Below are 24,294 nucleotides of genomic sequence, written 5' to 3'. Positions count from 1 at the left end.
CCAGGAAAAAGAAACTACAGGGAAACCTGACATACAGAAGCCCCACTGCCACACAACTGTGTTGGTGGCTGCAACAGCAACAGGGAAACTGCACATGCTTCTCCCTATGTGGAAAATCCCCTGGTCAATACTTCCAATCATGTACATTTATATCTGGTACATCCACTGTGGTGTAGTGGCTAGAGTGACAGACTAGGATACAGGAGACCCAGGTTCAATTCCTTGCTCTGCTGGATGGCCTTGGGCCAGTCACATAGCTTTTTCTTTCTCAAAGGTTTATTGTGAGGGCAAAAAATGGAGGAGTGGAGAATGATATCAGCTACTTTGGGGCCCAGACGGCAGCCATTTTCCCTGCCCTGTCCCTGAGGCAGCCATTTGCTACCTCACTGCCAAAAGGCTTTTTAAAAAAATGGCACAAGAATATCATTATATTGATATACGGTTGTAACAATAGTCCTCTGAATTCTCAGCTCCCCTTTGATAGCACTTGATAGTGCATGGTAGGGGGAGAGAACAGTGCCTGTTGTGCGATGGCATTTTCAAGTAAGTTTAAAATGGCAGCAGCATCCTCGGGGCAGCCATGAGGACACTGTGCTGTCTAGTTTAGCCCTAAAATAGAAGAGTTTCTCTTCTTTTCAGCAACCTCTGCTCTCTGCCCACTGCTTCCTTGCCAAACCATCTCTTTGGTCCAAAGCCTATATGCAAACAGTCCACCAATGGCTGTTTGAAATGCTACCTCATGGAAGCAATTCCAGATGAAGGCAACGTGCTTTGTTGATTTTCACAACGCCATCGCAAACTAAGGGCCAAACTAGACGGGACAACATCCGCACGGCTGCCACAAGGCCACCACTGTCACCATTTAATAGTCATTTTAAAAGGCTACAAGGGTTGCTCTCTTTTCCCAAGAGAGTCCGAAGGTTGTGGAATGATGATGAGGGCTTTGCAAAACGCTTAGCTAGATCCCCTTTCCTGCATCCCCCAATCCATATTAAACCACACTTCGCACAAGTCCTGCTCTTCTCAATACTCTGGGCCTCTGTGTTTATTCACTGATAAAAAGGCTCTTCAATGACACTCTGTTGCAATGTTTATGACCAAAAGGCCTTCTCTGAAAAGGCAGCTAAAGAAAAAAAAATCACTGTTTAGTACACGTGGGATTTTGAAACTTTTCTTCATCCGCCAGGATTTTTCCTGTTTATTGCTTGTTTCACCACTATTTCAAAACTGCATTGCAAATCAACGTTCTTAAGAAGGGAGAGAGAATGAATGCGTGCTGATTTGTGGTTTTGCATTGCAGCGGACAGCTGGGGTGGACTTTTTTTAGGACGGACCTATACACTACACCTGCTGTAATTGTAACACTTGGTTGCGTGATCGTTTCAGAGGACTTAACATGCCACAGCTCTGATCCAAATTGAAATAGGATTTATCTATTTTGAATATCTGTATTTCATCTTTCTCCAAAATGGACTCAAGGCAGCTTACAGAAATGGGAGATTAATGATATCTGTATGCAATAAACTAAAATCAGATACCATTAACACACCCAAAAAAATCCCAATGAATACAATAAAATCAAATTTTTTGGTTATAGTAGTCAGTAGAGAGCTGGTGGGTTAGACTGTTGGACTAGGTTTGAACCCCCGGTCTGCCATGGAAGCTCATGTAGCAGCTCTTTAGGCAGAGTAGCCTGGCTGATGCGGAGAGGGTGGAATATAAATGTAATAAATTAAATTAATTAAATTAAATTAAATGAGATGTGCAAAGTCACAGGGGTAAAAATTTTGTCTTACCAGCATCATGGAGAAATCATCCTATAGTGTTTTGGCATGAGATGCAAGAATAACCCTCTCCTAGAAGTCCCCGTCTGGCTTCCTAATGGCATAGCTGTTTAGCAGTTTATTGCCCTGCTTTATGCCTGTTTATATATATTTGCATTTTTGCAAGCAAATTCAGATTAGCAGAATTTGCTTAGGAGCTTTGCCTGCCCCTTTGGCTTTCTTTTCGTTTTATACACTCAAACAATAAACTGGCAAATCCCAAGTTTGAACCAGTGCTGAAAGTTATACACAAAAGCAAAGTTGGTCGAGCCGTTTCCAATTACAGCGGCTCTTGCTGGTACCTTCACGAGCCCAGTGCGATGCCTGAACATGTCCTTCAGGACAAAATGTTCCGTTTTAGCATTTAATAACACCTGTAACTGCTGCTCTGCTCATCAAATCCACAAAAGACTTCTTCCATTAGAATTAAATGGTAGTGGTCCATTGGGATGGTGATGATTTTATTATATAGGTGCTTTTGCTAGTGATCCCAGAAGCTTTGAAATACAAGTAGTGTCTTTCTCATGCCACAAATACAGAGAATTCTTTTCATATCTCTCCCAGATCTAATTTTAAAAGCATTTTTGTTCATTGAATGAAAGCACAAGACTGTTATTTCATGCTTGGCAAACATATTCACATGGTGATTCAAATGGAAGACAGGAAAATAAAGTCTCCTCTACCAAACATGGAATACTAAGTTGTGTCTGATTTGATGAAAAGACTCAAGTATACAGCTCAAAATGTACCCGACTTTTTAAAAAATAGCATGTTTTTGCCTGTCAATTCTAAAGTAATTAATTTCTGCAACATGGTGGAACACCTTGGCATCACTATACTGTACTAGGGCAATGTGCCAGTGCTGTGCCACTGTCCATTGGCATTAATCCTGCTCTAGCAAATTCCAGAGGAATAGTCACACTAGTCCATTGCAGCCCAATAACCTGTGACATCTTAAAGACTGTTTTATTGAGATGGAAGCCCCTGTGGGCTAGCATCTGACAAAGGGACCCCCAGTCCATGAAAACTGCTGCATAATCTATCTGTTAGTTCAAAACGTTAGTCTATCTGTAGCAGTAGAAAAGAGCAAGAGTCCAGTAGCACCTAGAAGACTAACAAAATTTGTGGTAAGGTATGAGCTTTCATGACTCACAGCTCATTTCTTCAGATGCAGCTAGAATGAAAGTCCATCTGTCCTTATATCTTGGATAGTGGAGTGATTACAGAAGCCAAATGACAATAGCCAGTGCATGACAATAGCAGGTGTGATTGAATAGGGTGGGGTATGCAGAGGGGTGGTGGGTGTGGAGGAATCAGCATTGGTAATGAGACAGGAAGCCTAGGTCTCAATTCAGTCCAGGTGGATGCATTGTCTTGAGCTTGTCTTGAGCTTTGTTATCAGTTGCAATTCAGCATTCTCTCTTTCTAATCTACCTTTGAAATTTCACTGCAGGCAAACTGCTACTTTTAGGTCAGCAATAAGTGTCCTGGAAGGATGAAATGTTTCCCTACTGGTTTTTGAATGTTGCGGTTTCTAATGTCAAAAACCCAGTCAACTGCATTAATTCTGCCTGGGAGGTATGCAGCCAAAATGGGCGTGTGCACACTCCCACATCATTGGGAAATGATGTCATTTCCAGTGCAGCGCAGAAGTGATAGGTAGAGCCAGGGGGCAATTCTCTAAAAATCGGCCCCAAACAGTAAATACCTGCACCCCCCCACACATACATCTCAGGGCCAAGCTATACATGACGAATGACACTTGAACGGCAAGTGGATTGAGTGGAGGGCAAGTGAACAGGGAGAAATACACTTGCTGTTCAAGTGTCATTCGTCATGTGTAGCTTGGCCCTCAGTTTGGCCCCCCAGGGGATGTGGCAACCCTATCAGTACACTAGACTGGCAATAGCCTGATTCACTGCCCCACCCACATCTGTCCTGCACAGCTATCACATGGATAATGTTCTCTGGGAATGCTTGCATTTTCTTGGTACAGATTTGACTTTTGAGATAACCCCTATCTATTGATTTACTAAAAACATCTGAAGACTACTTTTCCCTTAAGGTGGGTTTCCACACCATATGCAAACATACACTGGTGAAATCCAGTAAGATCAAACACTCCATAAAACCACACCATATGCATTCAGCTTTTTAAGCCTGAGGGCACCTTTGGAATTCTGACACAGGGTGGTGGACACGATAAAATGGCTGCCTCAGGAGGCATAGCCAACTACAAAATGGCTTCCTGATGGAGGTGGAGCCAACCACAATAACAACATTCGATTTATATACCGCCCTTCAGGATGACTCAATACCCACTCAGAGCAGTTTACAAAGTATGTTGTTATTATCCCCACAATGTAGTTATTATCCCTGTGAGGTGGGTGGGGCTGAAAGAGCTCCGAGGAGCTGTGACTGACCCAAGCTCACCCAGCTGGCTTCAAGTGGAGTGAGGAATCAAACCCGGTTCTCCAGATTAGAGTCCCGCGCTCTTAACCACTACACCAAACTGGCTCTCAATTTGAATAAGAAGCCCTGGTGGACAAAAGCCACCCCTCACCCCACTAGGGATCCCATTCCCCCAGTGTGGGGGGATCCCCCACTTCCACCCTCTGCCCCCCCCACCACTTACCTGGCTGGCGGAAGGGAAAGATGCAGGGATGGGCAATGTCACTTCCAAGGAGTAACATCATCGTATCACCCTGAGAGCTCTCCCACGCTTTGCAATGTGACAATCTGGGCCCCAAACAGGCCAAATTGGGCCTGTTTGGGGTCCAAATCAGCTCGTTGCTATAGCATACACATCTCAGCAATGACATCAGTTCCTGGAGCAAAATGGCAACAGCAAAAAGGTAAGAGCCGGGAGTCCCCCCTTCTACCAGGAGGGTAAGGGAATCTGGCAACTCTATAACCCACCAACTTTCTAAAAGCCCTTGGTAGGCCCTAGAAAAGGAGTTGGACACCATGGCACCCATGGGCACCACATTGGGACCCCTGACCCACAATAAATCAAAAGATCCAAACATCCGCAGATGGCCCTCCAAAATAGCACTGCCTTGCAAGCTCACCTAAACAGAAGGTTCACTGGGCAGTCCAGCCTAAAGATGTAGAGTCACCACCAACAAAGCCCTGTTACAGCGTGTGGAGGACAACCTAACAGAAGGGTCAGAGAGCAGATATCAATGGGAAGAGCAGAAGTGCAGAAACTACTATAGAGAAAGGTGGCCCTTCGGGCAGACAGGCAGTCCCTGTATGCACTCAGAGCCCTTTACAAAGGAAGGTTTTTTAAAAGTAAGTGACAATGTTTGAAGCACAAAGTATTTATTGACCTATTATCAGCCATCGGGAATTATAAGGTACAGTGATGCCAAGCTATCATCTCTGGACCCTGCAAGAGTGTTGCACACCATCCCCTCAACCCTATGCATGTAGAATCAAAACCGAGTTAGTGAAACTAAAGGGTTTACTTCCAAGTAGGTATACACGATGTCTCCGAGTACTGAAGTCGCTCAAGCAGCTTTTCTGCTGGAAATCAGTGTGAGCCCAGAGTGTGGAAATGCTTGCGGATGGCTGTTATTTGAAGGGATTTACCTTACATAAAAAAACTGGATGCCATTCTTAAGCTCTAAAATCAACCAGTGAGTAATCAGCTTGCCCACTGCATCACAATCAGGAAACGGGGATTAAAAGCCTCCCCCTTTCCAGTCTGGAATTTTTCCTTTAAAAAAATGAAGAAAAAAGACCACGTGACTTGCAAGGTAAATGGGAATTCTTCAGCTGCCGCGCCGTGAAATCAAGTCTCCCTCCTTGGGTGCTTTAAGCGGAAGACACATAGCGCGGCGAACATTCTCCGCCGGTTGTCTATTCCGATATGAATAGGCGCTCGCCGATCCAATCGGGCTTCTGCACCGGTCGCTGCACCTGCTTGCAGGGGGCGGAGTTTGGAAGGAAGGGCGAGGGACTCCCAATCGCACGCAACCTCGTGTGCTAGGAGCGCACGCTTTACCGGGGAGGAAGGCCAGTTGAGTTCAGTGAGTTTTTTTTAGGGTTGCAGAAAGGGAAGATAAAGGGGACATAACGTCAGGCGACGGGGGGGAAACGGTGCAATTACTCTGTTTTAGGGTTGCCAACTCCAGGCGGGAGAATTCCTGAAGATTTGGGGATGTGCTGCCACAGGCCACCCTTTTATGGGGTTGCCAACTCCCGGTTGGAAAATTTCTGGAGATTTGGGGGTGAAGTCTGGAGAGAGTGGATTTTGGGAAAGGGAAGGAGATCAGAAGGGATGGGATACCATAGAGTTCACCCTCCAAAGCTGCCTTTTTCTCCAGGGGAACTGATCTCTGTTTTCTGGAGATCAGTTGTAATTCAGGCCCCACCTGGAGATTGGCAACTCTCATTATTGGTTGGTGTTGAAAGAAGCACCCCGGGGGACGTTGCCCTGATGGCTTTCCCTCCGACGAAACCAGCCCCGGAACCGGCTTTACTAGCGATGGCAGTCGCGTGCTGCTCCTTGGGGTCTTCCTCGCACGTAGCCTGTATTTCGGCCCGCCGCAGAGATTTTCTGCCGGGGAATTTTCTGCCATAATTCCGCTTGCGGGCTCCGGCGGTGCGCAAAGTTTGGAGGCAACGGGCGAGGCAGCGGCACATGTTTTGCGTGCCGGAGGGAACCGATTCAACCCCTGGCACCTGGGAGCGTGTGCCACCCAGCCAAACATCCACACCCTACGGAAAGGTCCCACAGGAGCTGGCACCCAAGCCCGGAGACTCACGGAGGGAGCCCTGAACCGGTTCACCTCTCAGGCCTCCTCCCACTTGGCCCTCGGCCCAAATCGGTTTGACCCGCCAGTCGCTGGATCCGGCCCCTGCCCTCTCTCCCCCCTCCGCCTCCTGCCCTCTGCCCCACCCAGCACTCTGCTCTCCTCCCCTCCCTTCCAATTGGCCCCGCAGGAAAGTCCGGCGCCCGGATCGAATGCTATATATGCCCGGTTCCGTGCCCTCGACGAAGAGCGCGCAGCATCCCTTCGCTCCCCAGCCAAAAACCGCGTTGCCTGCCATTGTGTCGGGAGCGATCCCTTTGCATTGTGCATCCCAGAGGCAACTGAGCCAGCTCCTCGGCTCCGATCCCCTCTAGCAAGGCTAGCTTGCACCTTCCTGCTAGGAAGCTCTCCTCGGACACCCTCCCTGATACTCAGACACACACACCCCTCCTGCAGAGAAGTCCCTGCCTAGCAGCAGGTGCGGAGAGCCCCTTTTGTCAGCTGGGAACGCGAATCCTCCCCTCGCCCTCTTTCCTGCCTGAATCCTAGTCGATCCTCCCTCCGGATCCCCTCGCTGCCCCATAGGTGAGGTTGGTTCCAGCCAGACCCCAGGCAGCCACGTGCGCGTCGATCGCCGGCGTTGCCCGCCACGTGCAGCCGGCCGCATCCCGCCCGCAAGCGCCGCCATGAGCTCTTCCTTCAAGCGAGCCCCCCTGCTCGGCTCCCTGCTGAAGCGCCGCGGCCCCGGCAGCGCGCCGGCCCCTCCGCACCAGCAGCAGCTGCTGCCCACCTCGTCGGCGTGCGCCTTGCCGCCCAAGCAGGAGGCCCCCGCGTGCCCCTTCCACCCGCCCCACGCGCTCGCCGCCCTGCCCGGCCCGACCAAGTGGCCCCTGGTGGGCAGCCTCTTCAACATCCTCTGGAAAGGCGGCCTCAAGAAGCAGCACCAGACGCTGGTAAGTCGCCCCCTCCTCCCTGCCAGCTCAGGGCCAGGCGACCCAAGGCATCCATGGGGTGGGTGCTGGGGCAAGAGAGCCGCCGGTGGCACTGCACCTGCTTGGCATGCAGAAGGTTCTGTCCCTGGGGTGCTGGGAAACACCTCCTGAAAATCGCTGCTGGGTGACCCAATGGGCTGCTTCTGCATAAGGCAGCTTTCTATGCTTATCTGATATACCAAGGTGTGCATTGGAGCTTTTGCAAGCCATGCTGCAGAGAGGCACCTCGGTGCAACCTGAGAGCTGCACTTCAGCATCTTCTGTGACCTTGCAAGGCGTTCTGGGGTGAACTTCTCCTAGTGAGCAGTGAAGCGGCTCGGATTAACTGAGCACCTGGGTAGTTTCAGGTAGGGAACTGCGTTGGGCTGCAGTAGAACAGCAGGATTGGAGTCTGGTGGCACCTTGTAGACCAACAAGATTTTCAGGGTATAAGCCAAAGATATATACAGAGCTATGCCCTATATCTGAAAAAGGGAGCTTTGACTCTCAAAAGCTTATACCCTGAACATCTTGTCAGTCTCTGAGGTGCCACAGGACTCCAAGTGTCTTGATGTGGCCCCAGTGCCCAATCAGCACCTTGAGTCCAACAGACAGCTCAGTGTGTGGCTCAGTGAATAGAACATCTGAGTGGTATGCAGAGGGTCTCAGGTTCAATCCCCAGCATTTCCAGTAGAAAAAAAAGGATCAGGCAATAGGTGATCTCAAAAACCTTTCCCTAAGACCCTGGAGAGCCACTGTCAACCTGAGTGGGCAATTCTGACCTTGATGGACCCATGGTCTGAATGGGTATAAGGCAAGTTCTTGTGTGTTCCACTGCAGGTTGATTATCACCACAAGTTTGGCAAGATCTTCCGCATGAAACTGGGCGCCTTTGACTCCGTGCACATCGGTGCCCCCTGCTTGCTCGAGGCCCTCTATAGGAAAGAAAGCACCTATCCCCAACGCCTGGAGATCAAGCCCTGGAAGGCTTACCGTGACTATCGGGACGAGGGCTACGGACTGCTCATCTTGTGAGTGGGAATGGGGCCAGGGCATAGCTGGGCTCTAAAGCCCACCTAAAGGAGTCATGATTCTCTGAAAGAAAGCATGCACTTTCTCTTCCTAGGCATCACAAAACTCCCTGTGATTAGGTTAGATTTGGTTAGTTATTGCACCCCAAATAATGTACACTATGTATGACTTTCCCGTGCTTCTCAGTCCACAATGATCAAGGTTGAACATCATACTTAACGGCTTTAAGGCGTCCGTCTCCCCTCCAAAAAAAAAATCATTGAGCATCTCTCATTTTTTTTCTTTTTTTAATTTATATCAAAACAATTATTTACATGAAATACATAAGCTAATTTACAAATAAATTTTCGGCAATAATCCTTGTACAAAATATCAGGTACAAAAACAGATAGTAGTACAGAAGAACTGAGCATCTCTCATAGTCTTTGTGCCATGTATGAATATTTTTCAAAATACAGAACAAGTTATGGAAAAGAAACGTGATGAACATTTTGGCCTGTGGAGGCTTTACAGACCATAAACCATGTGTCAAAATATGGTTGGGCTGCAATCCTATCGGAAGACAAGGGAAGTGTCACACAACTGTGCATCAAATCACGTTGCTAATTTGGAATGAATGGGTTAAAGAGTGTTGTTAAAGAGTAATAGAAAGCAGAAAATAATTTTAAATTGAATGGTTATGCTAGCCAATGTGGAGTTTACAGTTTGGTCCTCGATGTAGAAAATCCAAAAAAAACCCTACCCTGTTTTAAGCATCTCTTTTGAAATGGCCTCAGAATATACATTTTGTTTAAAAATGGGTTCCTTCTCATTTCTCATTTAAAGCCATTGTTGCAAATGGGGTTAAGATCACTTTGATATGTGGATCATGTCATTTTTGAGCGCTGCTAACATGTACTTTAACCACCATTTCATTTAAAAGGGGAGGGCAAAATATAGGGAAGGAAACACAACACATATTTAAGCATTGCAGCCTGAACTATGATGAACTAGAATCTAAGATCTTTAAAAAAATGTATCACCCAATCTCAGATTATCCAAAATAAACTTTAGGTAATTACCCAAATTAAACTTTTTTGGTAAATATCAGTATTTACTTGTAAATCCTACAAACTTGGGTTTTGGCTAAGGAACACCTACAGTGCCATCCTATGTAGAATCACACTCTTTTAAACCTGTTATCTTCAGTAAATTTAGAACAACATAACTCTGTTCAGGATTGTACTGTCCATGTAATTCTCAACATTTACCAGCCATCGGCATTTCCTGACATTTCCCATTAGTTTTCCTCAAAATATTAACTTACTGTCCACATCAAAAGAACCTCTGCAAATGAATGTGATAGACTTATTTAAAATGAGGATCTCCTTTAATTCTTTACGTTCTTATTTCATGCAGAGAAGGGCAAGACTGGCAGAGAGTAAGAAGCGCATTTCAGAAGAAATTAATGAAGCCCACAGAGATTGTGAAGCTGGATTCCAAAATCAATGAGGTACCAGATGGGGGCTGTGTTTGATGTTATCCTCCAAATCAATAAAACATAAAGAAGTCGTGTCGTTTAAAACTGATCAGATGCGACTGAAGGATTTTGAACAGTCTAGTTGTGTGTGTATTAGCTGCTTGAGGAGGAGGAGGAAGAGTCAAAAAACTCTCCCTGAAATTGGTATCTACTTCTGATCACCTAAAAACCCTATGATGAAACAACCCAAAATGAATGAAGCCAGGACCCCCAAGTCTAACTCAGTCAAGGAAGCCACGTCCTCCAGTTTGCAAGATCTGAGCAAGGTTATTAACAATAGGATGTTTTGGAGACCTTTCATCCATAGGGTCGCCATAAGTCAGAAGAGACTTGACGGCACATAAGACACACACACACACACACACACACAGAGTTGTTCTTGCACAGCAGCATTTCAGATCCAGGTGAAGGAAAGCATTTTTGAATGCCCCCACAAATGATACCTTTATTTTTAGTTAAAATATTCCTGCACAATTTTCCTTCCAGTTTAAAGTGGTTGTGTCAGAGGGAAAGTAGTGTATTAGGAAGAGGGCTAGTGTTTTTACTCTCGTGTGCTAGTTTGTGATATGTGGGGGAATTTTTGTGTGTGTGGAGGAGCATTCAAAAATGTGATCCTCCACCTTCAGTCTCAAATGGTAAAATGAAGGACTTTACCAGTCAGTTTTGATGAATATGTAACTCTGCTTTAGTATCCAGTAGCACCTTTAAGACTAAACAACTTTATTGTAGCATAAGCTTTCGAGAGCCACAGCTCTCTTTGTCAGATACATCTGACGAAGAGAGTTGTAGTTCTTGAAAGCTTATGCTACAATAAGGTTGGTTAGTCTTAAAGGTGCTGCTGGGCTCTTTACTATTTTGCTACTACAGACTAACACGGCTAACTCCTCTGGATCTACTTTAGTATGAGTTGCATCCACTTTGGGGACTCGCTTTGAGTGGATTCGAACAATCATAATATGTTTAATGAACAAGGAGTCTTGCTGTGACCTAGTAGCAAGCCTCTATTTGTCCCGACAAGTGGCTATAGATTCCATTACTCTTTGGACATGTTCAGACATAGTATTGGTCTTTCAAGTGGCCAGTGTCAGCACTTATGGAAGGGGAAAAAGCTGAATGTCTGAATCCAGTTATGAGACTAAATGCCATATTTCTTTACTTCCTTCTCCCTATCTCCTTCAAAGGAAGACTTATGGGATGGTAGAACCCTAATCAAATTTCTTTCCCCCTATGTTCTCCAGCAAAAAAGAAAAACAAACCAGTACTATTAACAGATGTTGCTAGCTGCCCTGCTGCTTCGACAAAACTTCCTATTCCATTCATTCCTGATTCTGCATATCGTATTTATTAACTAACCTCAAATATTTATAAACAAATGTAGGTTTCATTTTTTGCATAGATTCAATAAGAGTCTCTAAAAGTGGAGGAGACTCTGAAATCCTCAGTTCTGCAGGGCCATACTTGGATATGTTGTAGTTGCAAATATTGTCAAAATTGACAAATCGTATCTAGACCTCAACTGAAGAAATGGGGGAAAAAACTGGACTGGCTCACAAAATATTGTGGAAGCTTCCAAGTTCTCCAGAATTCTGGGGAGGTGGGGCATGTCTGGCTCTTATCTTATGGCTCCATATCTTCAAGTTGAATAAATTAGGTGAAACAGCCTTCTGGGAAGAAGGGAAAATGGAAACTTCCAGCTAAAAATATGAAAACCCGTACATGGGTCTGTTGAAAACCGATAGATGATCAAATGTCAAACAGAATAGGTTGCTTAAAAGGCTGAGAGCAGAAGAAAAAGATTAACAAAACTTGGAGACTTAATTTTGGATGATGCACTAGGCAAACGGTCAGTGGACGTCAGATTGGGTAATATTACTTAAGGATGGGAGGGGGCAAGGAACTCTTTTAGCCTGGTCTCTTCCAGTTGAAGAGTTCTTCTCTAGCCATCGATTATGATAATTCCAAGCAGACAGACTATAGGTAGATGTGGCTACATATGGGCTAGCTTCACTTTAAATATTTCACTCCGGATCTTGAAAACAAATCACGGTCAAGACGCATTTGTGAAATACAAGTTTGCACATTTCCCCACTGCTGACAACATTTGGCGATTTGAGGGATTTAGATTAAAATCCATCTGGACATGAGATGGGGCTAGTGAGTCAAATAATGATTTGAACATTCTTGGAACAGTCTCCAAATCTGTCGGATGAGGAAATGCAATTGCATGTAATTGCATCTTTGAACTCTGGAGTTCTGGGTGAGAAATAATAATTCATTCTTGTGTTGTATAAATATTTACAGTTTTTAAAAAAAACCTGAACAATGTATACTTGTGATTTATATTAATATTTTAAAATTTGTTTTGTAGGTCTTAGCAGATTTCATGAATCGAATGGACACTCTTTGTAACAAGAATGGAGAAATAGAAGATCTGTATTCTGAACTCAACAAATGGTCATTTGAAAGTAAGTGTTCTCTTTAAATAGCAACTTGAAGTTAGATCTGTTGTATTGTGCTCTGGAATCTTTTCCAGCATCCAACCTCTGGCTTTGAGAGGTGTTTTTCTATATGAAGAGAAAAAAATGCTCTATAGGGTAGAAATGGCCACTTAGCAATAGGATATAGTTTAGATTGTTGGTCTTCAGTTAGTGGGTTAGGACTCACAAGCAAGTCACGCCTTCATCTAAAGCATTTACTTTGGTCACTTATACCCTACCTCTCCAAAAAACTACTCAAGCCAGCTAACAAATGAGAATTGACAATAAAAGATACAGTTTAAAGCAGCACATACATCCAAAATCATTAAAAACAATGCAGCAGAACTCAGCAAACGATGGATCTTCTTGACCGCAGAGAAAACCAAGTTGAGCATAAGTCCTGCTCCATACTTGGGGACCAGAACAGCCTGCCACTATTTGGAGAGGGGGGGGGGAATTGTGAGCGAGAAAGAGAAGAGGAGGAAAAAATGGACACGGGTAGAAAGAGAGAGAAAATGAACAAACTTATAAACAACTGTGAAGAAAAGCAAAATTCCACTGATAATATTTCTCCCTTGCTTGACAAGGTGTGCCTACCAAAAATTTTTCTTCTGTGAATTATGTGCAAGAACCCCGTGCTGCTATCCATTTCATTACCCTATCTCTTAAAGACAAGGTGAAAGGCAGTTGTAAAATTAGAGTTCAATAGTGGGTTCCTGCATTGTAGGTTGGATGTGTCCTGGTAAACACCTAGATGCTGTTGTGTAAAAATTATGGCTTCCTCTCTTATTCCTAATTCCCAAACCAAGGGAAGTCTGTAGTTTATATAAACACAACTGCTGTCCTTCATTTGCCTGTATTATCCTTTGTCATGCTTGTCTCTTTGTTCCCACCACTACCATTGATATTTCAACTGTAACCTCCTTGGGGCAAGGACCTGGAATGGAATATCTCTTGGTTTGTGCTCACTTTTTTTTTTAAAGTCACATACATCAACAGTGCTGAGTAAAGGATCTTTCTCTTTTTTTCAAACAAAAGGTATCGGTTTGGTACTGTATGAGAAGAGGTTTGGACTCCTGCAGCAGGATGTGGGAGATGAAGGCTTGAGCTTTATCAACGCTATCAAGACGGTAAGAAGAAGTTTTCCCCTCTAACCATGGTAGGCAGTTGATGCTGTGTCCTTGAAGCAGAGATCTGGAAGTCCTTACAGGCAAATCCTGTGTAATCTATATTATGAAGGATGGTTCATTCTTACCAAAATTTCAGATTTAGGATGGCAGCTGTAAATAGCTGATAAATTTTGCCTGGAATGAAGGAACAGACAAGACATCTGCAACTGAGAGCCAAGCTACAAGTGACGCCTGACACAGGTTGGACACTTGTCAGCTTCCCTCAAGTTTTGATGGGAAATGTAGGCATCCAGGTCTTGTAGCTGTAATGGAAAGCCAAGCTGTAAAACCATCAAAACTTGAGGGAAGCTGACACGTGTCCAACCTGTGTAAGGCGTCACTTCTAGCTTGGCCCTGAGGTGGGCCTTATCCACTCAGCTCTCCCACCCATTAGATGCCACTGTATTTCAGGTCTTCTCTGTATCAGGTCTTGAACCAATTACTTATTTCATGTGGAAACTTTTGCTCCTCATTCTGGCATGTTCTTGGATACCTAATAAAAGTGCAGTCAATTTGGTAAAACCTCAAGTCTCTGCAACAGTGGAGAGTCCACATTTCTCCTTGTTTTTTCTGCTTCTGTCCCATGTTTTTGTTGGAGAGTTAAAATCCTCCATTATTTATTCCTTGGCTTATAGATGATGAGTACATTTGGGATGATGATGGTGACTCCAGTTGAGCTGCACAAGAGTCTAAACACGAAAATTTGGCAGGCTCACACGAAGGCATGGGACCATATCTTCGAAACAGGTAACTGGGCGTCTGCAGATACGTTCTGTGGAACAAAGTCATTCTATTTTAAATTACCACACACACACACACACACACACACCACCACCACCACCACCACCAGTAACTTGAAATGCAAAATGCATCTTCTGGCTAGGAAGGAAATTGGAAAATACACAGAACTGCAAAATAAATGCATTCTCCAAACGTAAAGCCTTTCCAAACCATGCTGTGTTACAGAAAGTTGCAATTAGTACTGCCCTTTAGCCTCACACTAACTCCGTTAATGACTCTTAATGAGCACTTAGCACTGATCACATTGGTATGTGATAGATGGCTTTAAAAGGGGGGTTGACAGATTCATAGATTGGTCTGGCAATAGCTACTAGACGTGGTGAGTGAAGGGAACTTCCATATTCAGAGGCAGTAAACCTCTGAAACCCAGTGCTAGGAGGCATCATCAGGGGAGAGCTTTGGCCTCCATGACCTGTTTGATGTCCCCCCCCCCTAACCCAGGGCTACTGGTTGGTCACTGTTTGAAACAGAATGATGCAGCGGATGGATCACTGGTCTAATCCAGCAGTGCTCTTTTTATGTATCCCAACTGTGAACCAAAGAGTTTAGGGAACTGTTCCTGGTGTTAGTCCACTTTAGCTGAGAAGTGGTGATTGGCTACTATTGAAGAGTCAGAGTTGAATAGAGATTTGATGAAGCAAGGCTTCCCCAGTCCAAGTCCAACATGCCAAGCATCATATTACCCCTGTGGCATACTAGGTTGGCTATTTAGCTTCCTCTAACAGGCACCCTTTATAAAGTCAGAAATTGGATTGCTTTTGCCTTCTATTCGTTATTGGCTATGGCTGTGCCTGATTGTATGGGTTAAGTTTATGTGAACTGAGCGAGAAGTTGTGGTGAGTTGAGCAGAAGCTGTTTTTTCAAGTTGTATGGCCTCTCACTCAGTTAACACTATGGTTGTTGTGTTGATATTTCATATTAAAAATAATTATATCCCAACTTTCTCCATGCTTCCTTCAAAAAACCCCAAACATTCAGGATGGTTTTTGTTGTAGCCCCACAACAACCCTGTGAAGTGGGTTCAGCTGAGAGAGAGTGACTTGTCCTAAGAGCAGTTGGCGATTTGAATCTTATCTGCTACAGCCAAATGCCACTCTTGTCCTCTCAAGCATAGTTCTCACAAACTAGAAATGAGGAGGGAAACCATTTCCAGGAGGGTCTTGCTTTAGATTACAGTCAGTTGGACAGAACTAAAACGATTAAATGCCTCTGTGTACAAAAGAAACCCCCCAATGTAGTAAACCAGCGATACTTACTCAGCAGCTTGAGAGTCACATGGTGGCTTTTTGACATGCCACCTGCGGTTCTTCATAGCACTCTTTCCCAATGTGGCACTTGCCCCATCTTTCAGGAAAGTGGGCAAGGCCCCTGCCTGGTCGGGCCTGTGACTGGTAGGTGCAGGTCTCGTGCCAGGTCAGGAAGTAAATGTGGCTCTTTTGGTTGAGGGCAGGTACAAATGTGGCTCTCCGTGAGCTGTAGAGTGGGTACCGCTATAGAAAATTATCATATCCAGAAGAAGGGTAGGCTAGGATCCTTAACATGCTTATTTTCTGGGTGGGGCGATTAAAAAAAAAAGTAATGTGGACAAGTCCAAAGTCCCCTTTTACTTCTCGATGGTTGCTCATGGCTTTCTCCCTCCCTTCTTCAGCAAAACGTTCCATCAACAACAGGCTGAACAAACACTCTGCCAACCCCAGTGAAGATTTCCTTTGTGATATTTATTTTGGGAGCAAACTTTCAAAGAAAGAATTGTACGCTGCCATCACAGAATTCCAGATTGCAGGAGTGGAGGCGGTAAGCAGAAGTTGCTTTTCTGTATTAACAAAGAGCTTGACTGTCAAGATGAAATGTGATTCTCTCCTCTCCCCCCCCCCCTGCCCCCAGTCTTGAGTTTCATATTTGCTGTTCAATAGAACCAATAGATTATAGTTCAGACACTGAGTGGGCTTCTGTGTTACACAGCAGATGCACATGTACACATGAAGTTTCCTTATACAGAGTCAGACGTTTGGTCTGCCAAAGTCAGTATTCTGTTTGACTGGCAGCACCTCTTTCTGGAGCCTGTGTTAGAGATATTAGGACCTTGCCCATGCAAAGCAGATGTTCTAACACTGAACCATTATCCCTCCCCACAACAGCATCTCCATGTAAAGTTTTCTCCCCTCTGACCATATCATATGAGTTGTGTTTGCCATAGGACGCTGCCCATCTGTACCAGCGGCAGCCTGAAGTTCCCATCCAAACAGTGATTTCAGTGGGCTTAGACTGGAGTAACTCTGCTTAGCATTGCACTGAAAGTCAACCAGCAACTTGTGGGTTGCCATTCAAATTTTTGATTCCTGTGGCAAGTTCCACAAAATGGCAAACCTGCGATGTGTCCCAGTTCTGGCATATTGATGGCCCTGTGGCAACCTAGGAAAGCAGTCTTGTGAAAGGTTTGAGGAGTTCTGCCACAGCGTTGCTATAGTGTGTTCACTGCCTCCTTTCTCAGCCCTGCTGGCCACCCCTTATTCCCACAGGCGAAGAGGAAGAGGTATGTGCTGTAGGAAAGAAGTCATAGGAGAGGAAATGTGCCAGTTGGGCAAATGTCCACAGGGGAGTAGACTCCACTTTGAGCTAGGATATTATTTCTTTGCTTTTGAAATCCATGGAAAAGTTGAATAGTTCTTTCAAAGTTCACTGATTCACACATCACTGTGGACGAATCTCTGTGTTAGATCCACTCTGCTAACAAGGCCCATCTGGCATCTTTGGCATACAGTTGAAACTACCTCCCAGGTGGATGTGAAGATAAATGGGATAATCCCATATATCCTATCTTGTGCTTCTTGCCAGAAGGGTGAAATTCAGCAGCAATAGCCAGTCTTTCGCGTGGCTGCCCGAATTACGGCATAACAGTTAGGTTATATAAATCCTCACATATTGAGCCTTCCCTGGACTTGTGTTAAGTTGCATAGGTGCAAACCACCTTTTTATCTAAATAAGAAGTCCCATTCTTGATGCTTAAAGCTTGTGCTCCTTTAGAGAACAGGTGGCCCAATTCATTGTGCCATCCTAGGCTCAGGGCATGGCTCTGTTTTATAATAGAAAACAGGCAGCTGTAAATATATTCCTGAGGCGTAGTTCTGTTAGTCCACTGCAGCCAAAATAACAAGAGTCTTGTGGCAAGAGATCTTTATGACTAATAAATTTATTGTGGTTGTGAGCCAGAACCCACTCTGGAAAAAAATACACATGCATTTTGAATGTTCTACCATGTATTAGTCATGTTAACGTCTGAGCTCGCCAGGGTTTGAAGTGCTGTATTATCTGCTAACTTTTCAGACTGCGAACAGTTTGCTGTGGGCACTCTACAATATCTCCCGCAACCCACAAGTTCAGGCAAAGCTGCTCGAAGAAATTCAAGGTGTGCTTGTGGCTGGAGAATGCCCAAGTGCTAAACACCTGAAGAAAATGCCCTATTTAAAGGCCTGCCTGAAAGAATCTATGAGGTAAAATGCTCCACTTACACATAAAGAGGAATGGGTTTTTTTTCACTTGATTGTAGTAGGCTGATAGTTTCTGTGGGTATTGAGGAGAAACTCAGTATCAAGAAACAGGGATAGATAGTGTACTATAGGGCTAGGATGTCCAGCCAGGCCTGAGACACCACAAATTGAAATCCCTACTCATTCATGAAGCTTGCTAGGTAAGTTTGGAGCTCACTTCCAGGTTTCCTTACCTCACAGGGTGGTTGTGAGAATAAAATGAAGGGAAGAACTATGTACACCACCCTGAACTCCTTGGCAAAAGGCATTAACTTTAGCTGTTGTTTATTCTCACCACTTGGCAAACCGAGATACACTACCCCTTGATGTGGGGCTTGCATTTTGTTTTTATGGCTAATAGCTATTGATTATTATTTACTTTATAAACTGCCTTTCTCGCTGAGACTCAGGGTTGATTGCATGTTATGAAACACATAATTAGACAGCATAAATCGTCTAATATGCAAGGCCATAGGACTAGGATTACAAAAGGATTACTTTTTACAAAAGGAAAAGGTATCATCAGACATTATACATCATAAACAATGCACACAATGGAATTACAAAATAAGTGCAGGATAATACATACAATAATATGAAATATACAGTCCGGTTCCTTTGATAACAGTAATCCTTATATTCAGTAGCCAAGCCCTATCCCCACCCCACACAGATAGACAAATCTGCACATGTGACGAGCCATAAATAAGATTTAGCATTTTGAAATTTGGCAGGGGAAAGCCTACCTGGTTTGCATAAAATCTTTTTTTGAAAAAATTGCAGATCCTCCTGCACATACAGTTGCTGGCCAGGATTATTTGGGGGGCAGAGTTTGGAGAAATCAATACCACACCATCATGCAAGATTCTAGGAATTCCCCTAATCTCTATGGTAAAAACCATAGAAATTAGTGGAATCTCTTGAGTGACACATGACATCACTCCCAGGTACTCACCCAGAAATGACATCATAGTATCATATGCCACCAATCCCCGCCCCCTGCCAATTTTGTTCCTGCTTTGAGCTATGGTGAGGGCAGGAGCAGCAGGGCAGGGTAAATCTATCCCTCTCCAAATGTTACAAGTTTGATTCCTGAAGTAACCCAAAATGGCACATGAACATTAGCAGCAGCCAGGTGGTAGTGAGCAGAAAGAAGCAAGGGTTAATTTGGTCCATTAATTAGGGAAAGGAGAGCCAGTGGTGATGGTGAAGGGGAAGGAGGAAAATTGTGATTGGAAGGTGCAGAAAGAAACCCTACAGCAAGCAGGGGAAGGGAAGAATGGATTCCCTCCACCCTACAACAAGCCCCTCCCAACTGAGTCTTCTCCTTTGTACTTAGTATTTATATAAGATTTAGCAAAATGCTCAAAATACTTTCCATGCAATATCATAATCTTGTAAGCTGTGCCAGGATTTATCCCATGTTACCGAAAAGCACAATACCATGGCCAGTTAGTAAATTCATGGCTGAAGTGCAGTTTAAACTGAAGACTTCCCTACTATCCTAATACCCCTGTTAGAAGTATTTTGTATGATTGTGCCATCTGAAAGAGATAAAATAGTAAAGAGTGTGTATTTATTTTGCTCTAGGCTAACCCCCTCTGTACCATTTACCAGTCGGACGCTTGACAAAGAAACAGTCCTTGGAGACTATGCACTTCCTAAAGGGGTGAGTATATATATTTATATTTCTGCTGCAAACCCACCCACCCCAACTGCATACCAAGGGCTCTTGGCCCCATCCCTGAATGTCCTTCTTCCCTAGTCTCGGGGGGGAAGTCCTTTACGTAAATGTGGGAAGAATGTGGTTTGAGAGGTTCCCTGAATTGCTGGACGTGTGGTGAAGCGGCCGCGTGTTCTGTTGCTTTCTGTACTTTGAGCTGCTTGGTGGTGCCACTGCCCCGCAGGGACCATTTCAGGTCAGGAAAACTGCAGAGAGAGGCAGGAGCCCCCGCATTCCTCCCCATGCCATGTTCATGATCTGAATTGGGCCCCCAATGTACGTATTTCTGAATTGAGTTCCCACAGGGGTTCCATAGGGCACCGCGTCCCTGTGGCAATCATGCAGTTGATGTAATGTGCGTTTTGGCCCACAGCAAGCTTCGATGCAATATCATGGTTTTGGTAGAGAGAACCATTTTCTTTGACTTGCGTACTTTCTTTTCCATTAGAAAAACAGAACTTACCATCTCCTACCCCCACCCCTACTGTTTTTGTGTTTACAGACAGTATTGATGATCAATAGCCATATCCTGGGGTGCGATGAAGACAACTTCAGTGATTGGACACAGTTTAAGCCAGAACGGTGGCTGCAGAAGAGCATAAACCCTTTCACGCACATTCCTTTTGGCATTGGGAAGCGGATGTGTATCGGACGCCGCTTGGCAGAACTGCAGCTCCAATTGGCTCTTTTCTGGGTAAGGTCACAATTATTCCATTTTTCCTGTCATCTATATTTAACAATCACAATTCAGAAGAAAAGAGATTTTCTGAATCCCTGGTCATTTTCTGAAAACGTTCATTTAAAGGAGACCAGTTTTTAATAGTTTGGATCTCACTTTTCGTGCAAGATAGAGATGTTCTGCCTGGCATATGGCTGAGGCTGGGTTATGGGTGAGCCTCCTACCAGTCTCCTGTTGGGGGAGCGGGGGTGGGGCTATCCTCACCCTGACTTTCTCCACTAGCTGGACCATTGCTGCCCCTCCATCTCCCACCCCATAGAATGTCTGGTGGTGATGTAAACATGAGCCGCCATCTAGAGCTGTTTTATTTTTCTGAATTGTATGTTTATTTATGGTTTTAAAGCAAATTTTATTGTAAATTTTAATATGATGTTATCCGCTTTGAGCCCATCCATGGGAAGAGTGGATTATAAATTGAATCACTCAATCGCTGTCTGTTTCTGATGACGGAAAGACAGGAGGAGGAGGTGGAAGGATAGAGAAAGCAGAGGGAGCATTTCTACCATTCACCTCTCACAACAGACTCCCGCTTTTCACCTTGTACTGTTAACAAGGGCCCATTGACCTTTTGAATAACATTTTAGGGGGCTCTCCCTTTGAAATGAATGGGACTTCAGCCTGATTAACTGTGACTGGATTATGCCCTTGATTCTAATAAATACCACAACAGATGTTATGAGTTCCAAGAATTAACCAGTTTAGCCTTGATTAAATGATACCTCTGTTCAGTTGGATAGGATGAAAACAATGGCTTCCTTGGAAGACTCGCTATGGGAAAATCCAAGAGACCCAACTCTTTCTCTTTCTGTTGCAGGTTGTCCGGAAGTACCACATTATTGCAACCGATGACAAGCCAGTAGAAACCCTGCACTCAGGACTCCTTATCCCCAACCGTGAAATCCCCGTTGCGTTCAGAATACGATCAGGTAAAGAGAAGGGCTCCCTTAGGGAATGTTATGGTTATGTAGGACCCAATGAATGGCAGAGACCAATCAAGTGATGTCTCTTCAGTCCTCTTTTTACTGCTGAAAGCGGGGCAGATCCTGAGTATCGCAGACCTGCCTGCAGAACAGCTTTGAGAAATTCAGCAAGTTGTGCCTGCTTTCCACAAGGTCTTGGTGCAATGTGAGACATTTCCTTGCCCACTTCCTTCTGCTTCTGGGGTAGCGTGCACATCGGTGGCCATATCTGTTCCTTATGGTAGCCATTGAAACGGAAAGAACACCTGAATAGAATTTTTCTGCATTTCCAGAGCAAACAATGATTTCTAATGCATTTGAAAGGGGTAGGAAGACATTTCAGTGATTCCTTTCTGCTAAGTTGGATCAGATAACTCCTTTCAATGAAGACTTCTTCTTGTAAAGAAAGCAAGACAGGAGTTGATTCCAACTCTTATGTAAATTAATGTAATCGGGCCATAATAAACCTCCAATGTGGGCTTTGTTCCTGAACAAGCTGGCCTCTCAAGTATGGAGCAGGATCCTTCTCTGACAAATATGACTGACAAGTTTCTTCTTCACACCTGTCAGAGATCTTGAGTGCAGACTGGGTTGTTCGAAATTCTGTTATTCAAATATACACATCCCTGCAGTATAAGTCAGTTATTGTTATAGTGAAATAAATATCTCAATTATGTGAATGGACCTTGTGTTAGTCTGGTCCCCTGGACTTTTCAGAACTGTGAAGTAAAACATCCTCTTATTTTTTCCCCTCTCAGGTATGATTTAAAGGAAACAGTAGTCTGTTGGCTGGTTGTCTTTTCTGAAGATGACACCTGTGGATGACTGGAGTCCCAACTCTTGCTACCTCATGAGGAAATTACAGTCTACAGGCATACTTTGGGCAGTGTGCTGACGGCAGGGAGAAAATAAGGACCAGCCAAAATTAGTTTTGCTCATGCATAGAGAAGAAAATCCATCAGATGGCTGGAAGCTCACCTGAGCAATCCTTTGCACACTAAAGTGAAATCTGAGGGTAGACTGCCCACTTAATGTATTTTTTGAAATAGAATAGTAGAAGCTGGCGGATAGTGGATCTCTTCAAGTAGACCTGACAGAAATCCTTTACTGTTCAGATGCCAACATGAAATCCACTAATTTCTGCTGAGTTACTTTTCTGGGAGGCACCTTCCCAGGAATGGCTGCCGTGACTCTGTCAGCTAAGTCTTCTCAGGGATGAGAATGTGGGAGGAGAATCGTTTTTTTCCTCTACCAAAATTCTCGACATATTGTGCAGTTTCTGATAATTTTAACTGGCTGCGTAGCTGCAAGGCCAGCTTGTTCTGATTTGTCTTTTTAAAAAGCTGGTCAAAGAAGCATCGCAAGAGAGTTGTACTGTTTCGATTATTATGGAGTGGAGGAAAACAGCAACATTTCCACAATCTCAGTAGAGCCTTGTTATCCTCCCCCCATAACTGCCTGGGGGTGTACAAGCAGCACAAATGGCCACTGTGGGGAGTGGCAGGTGGGGAGTGCAGACCTTCTAGAATCCCCACCCAGCCCATTCAATTTGCACAGTGCTCTTGAGAACTAGTAACTTCACTGAATCTAAAGAAAGAATAAGTTGCATAAATAGAGCTCCACTGAGCCTGTGCGAATACTCAAGTGCCATAGCTGCAAAAAGGCCGAATTATACCCTGTGGTTTTTTTCTTCTTCTACAAATACACATCTGTATTTCATTGCCTCTAAGTGTCCGTCCAGGGAATCACTAAGACACTACAACTAGGCCTGCACATCTTGTAACCCTCCATGTGTAACATAACTCACCACTCTTGCTTAGTAGTAGCTGGCCAGTGTCTACATAAGCCCTTTTCTGGAAGCACCACACAGCTAAATATATGGCTGGTGTCCTGCACTGAGTTTGGTGCATTATACATTGTGCAGTCTTCATCTCTGGCAGCTCAGCATGCCGTAAAATAGGAGTAACATGGCTTACCAGTGTCACCCCCCCCTCCCCAATTCCTTTATACTAAAGATGTGTCTTCCTTTCTTAAAATTTTACATAAATGTGTCTCTCTTTGTACATTTTTATATTTAGATTTTTAAAAATCTGTTTTCTTTGGGAAACTGTTGACAGTTGATCATTGTCTTTACATGCCAAAAATACAATTTGAATTTCTTTTAATGATACTAATTGTTTTTGTTTTTAAGACTGAAGACTTTTGTAATAAAGAGAATTCTTTTTTTTACATACGATGCTTCTGCCTTTATTCAATAATTTGTGTCCCATCATAATTTTGTTGGCATAATTTGAAAATCTGTGAGAATGGTTCATTACATTTAGCCACAAGCCTGAGAGAAAGGAGCCATTTATGGAGCACAATCCAACTTCTCCTTTCATTTGGGCCCCCACAGAGAAAATCTGTCATATTTCATCTAGGGCAGGGATCTCCAATCTTGTGGAGCCTGCGGGCAGTACTGGAATATTGAGAAGGCACACCATAAAATGGCAATAGAAAAGAGCAGGAGTCCAGTAGCACCTATAAGACTAACAACATTCGTTAGTATGAACATTCATGAGTCACAAAATGGCAGTCATAGAGGGTGGGACCAATCACAAAATGGCAGTCATAGAGGGTGGGACCAATCACAAAATGGCCACTAGAGCAGGATCAGCTCTTTGCTTTGAGGAAGAAGCATGGTCTGGTTCCATTGTAAAAGAAAGGTGAGGGTTTGCTCCTTGTCGTTCCACAAGGAGGGGTTACCAAGCCCCAAGAGAAGGAAAAGTCTAGGTCTCTAACCAAGAAAAGGATG

At 44.3% G+C, this 24,294-nt stretch overlaps 1 protein-coding gene across 1 annotated transcript; it reads left to right on the top strand.

The window, feature by feature from the left end:
• Window positions 1-7,269: 7,269 nt before the first annotated feature.
• LOC129330710 (1,25-dihydroxyvitamin D(3) 24-hydroxylase, mitochondrial) lies at window positions 7,270-23,729 on the top strand. Its single transcript, XM_054980866.1, has 12 exons — window positions 7,270-7,536; window positions 8,395-8,585; window positions 9,985-10,078; window positions 12,474-12,570; window positions 13,621-13,712; window positions 14,387-14,498; window positions 16,201-16,346; window positions 17,877-18,043; window positions 19,670-19,748; window positions 20,305-20,496; window positions 21,356-21,467; window positions 22,259-23,729. Exons 1-12 carry the CDS (start codon window positions 7,270-7,272, stop codon window positions 22,267-22,269), a joined length of 1,560 nt encoding a protein of 519 aa, XP_054836841.1. The 3' UTR covers window positions 22,270-23,729.
• The last annotated feature ends 565 nt before the right edge of the window (window positions 23,730-24,294 follow it).

Source organism: Eublepharis macularius, chromosome 5 (genome assembly GCF_028583425.1).
Source record: "Eublepharis macularius isolate TG4126 chromosome 5, MPM_Emac_v1.0, whole genome shotgun sequence".
Classification (NCBI taxonomy): Eukaryota; Metazoa; Chordata; class Lepidosauria; order Squamata; family Eublepharidae; genus Eublepharis; species Eublepharis macularius.
This window is presented reverse-complemented; position numbering and strand designations above follow the sequence as displayed.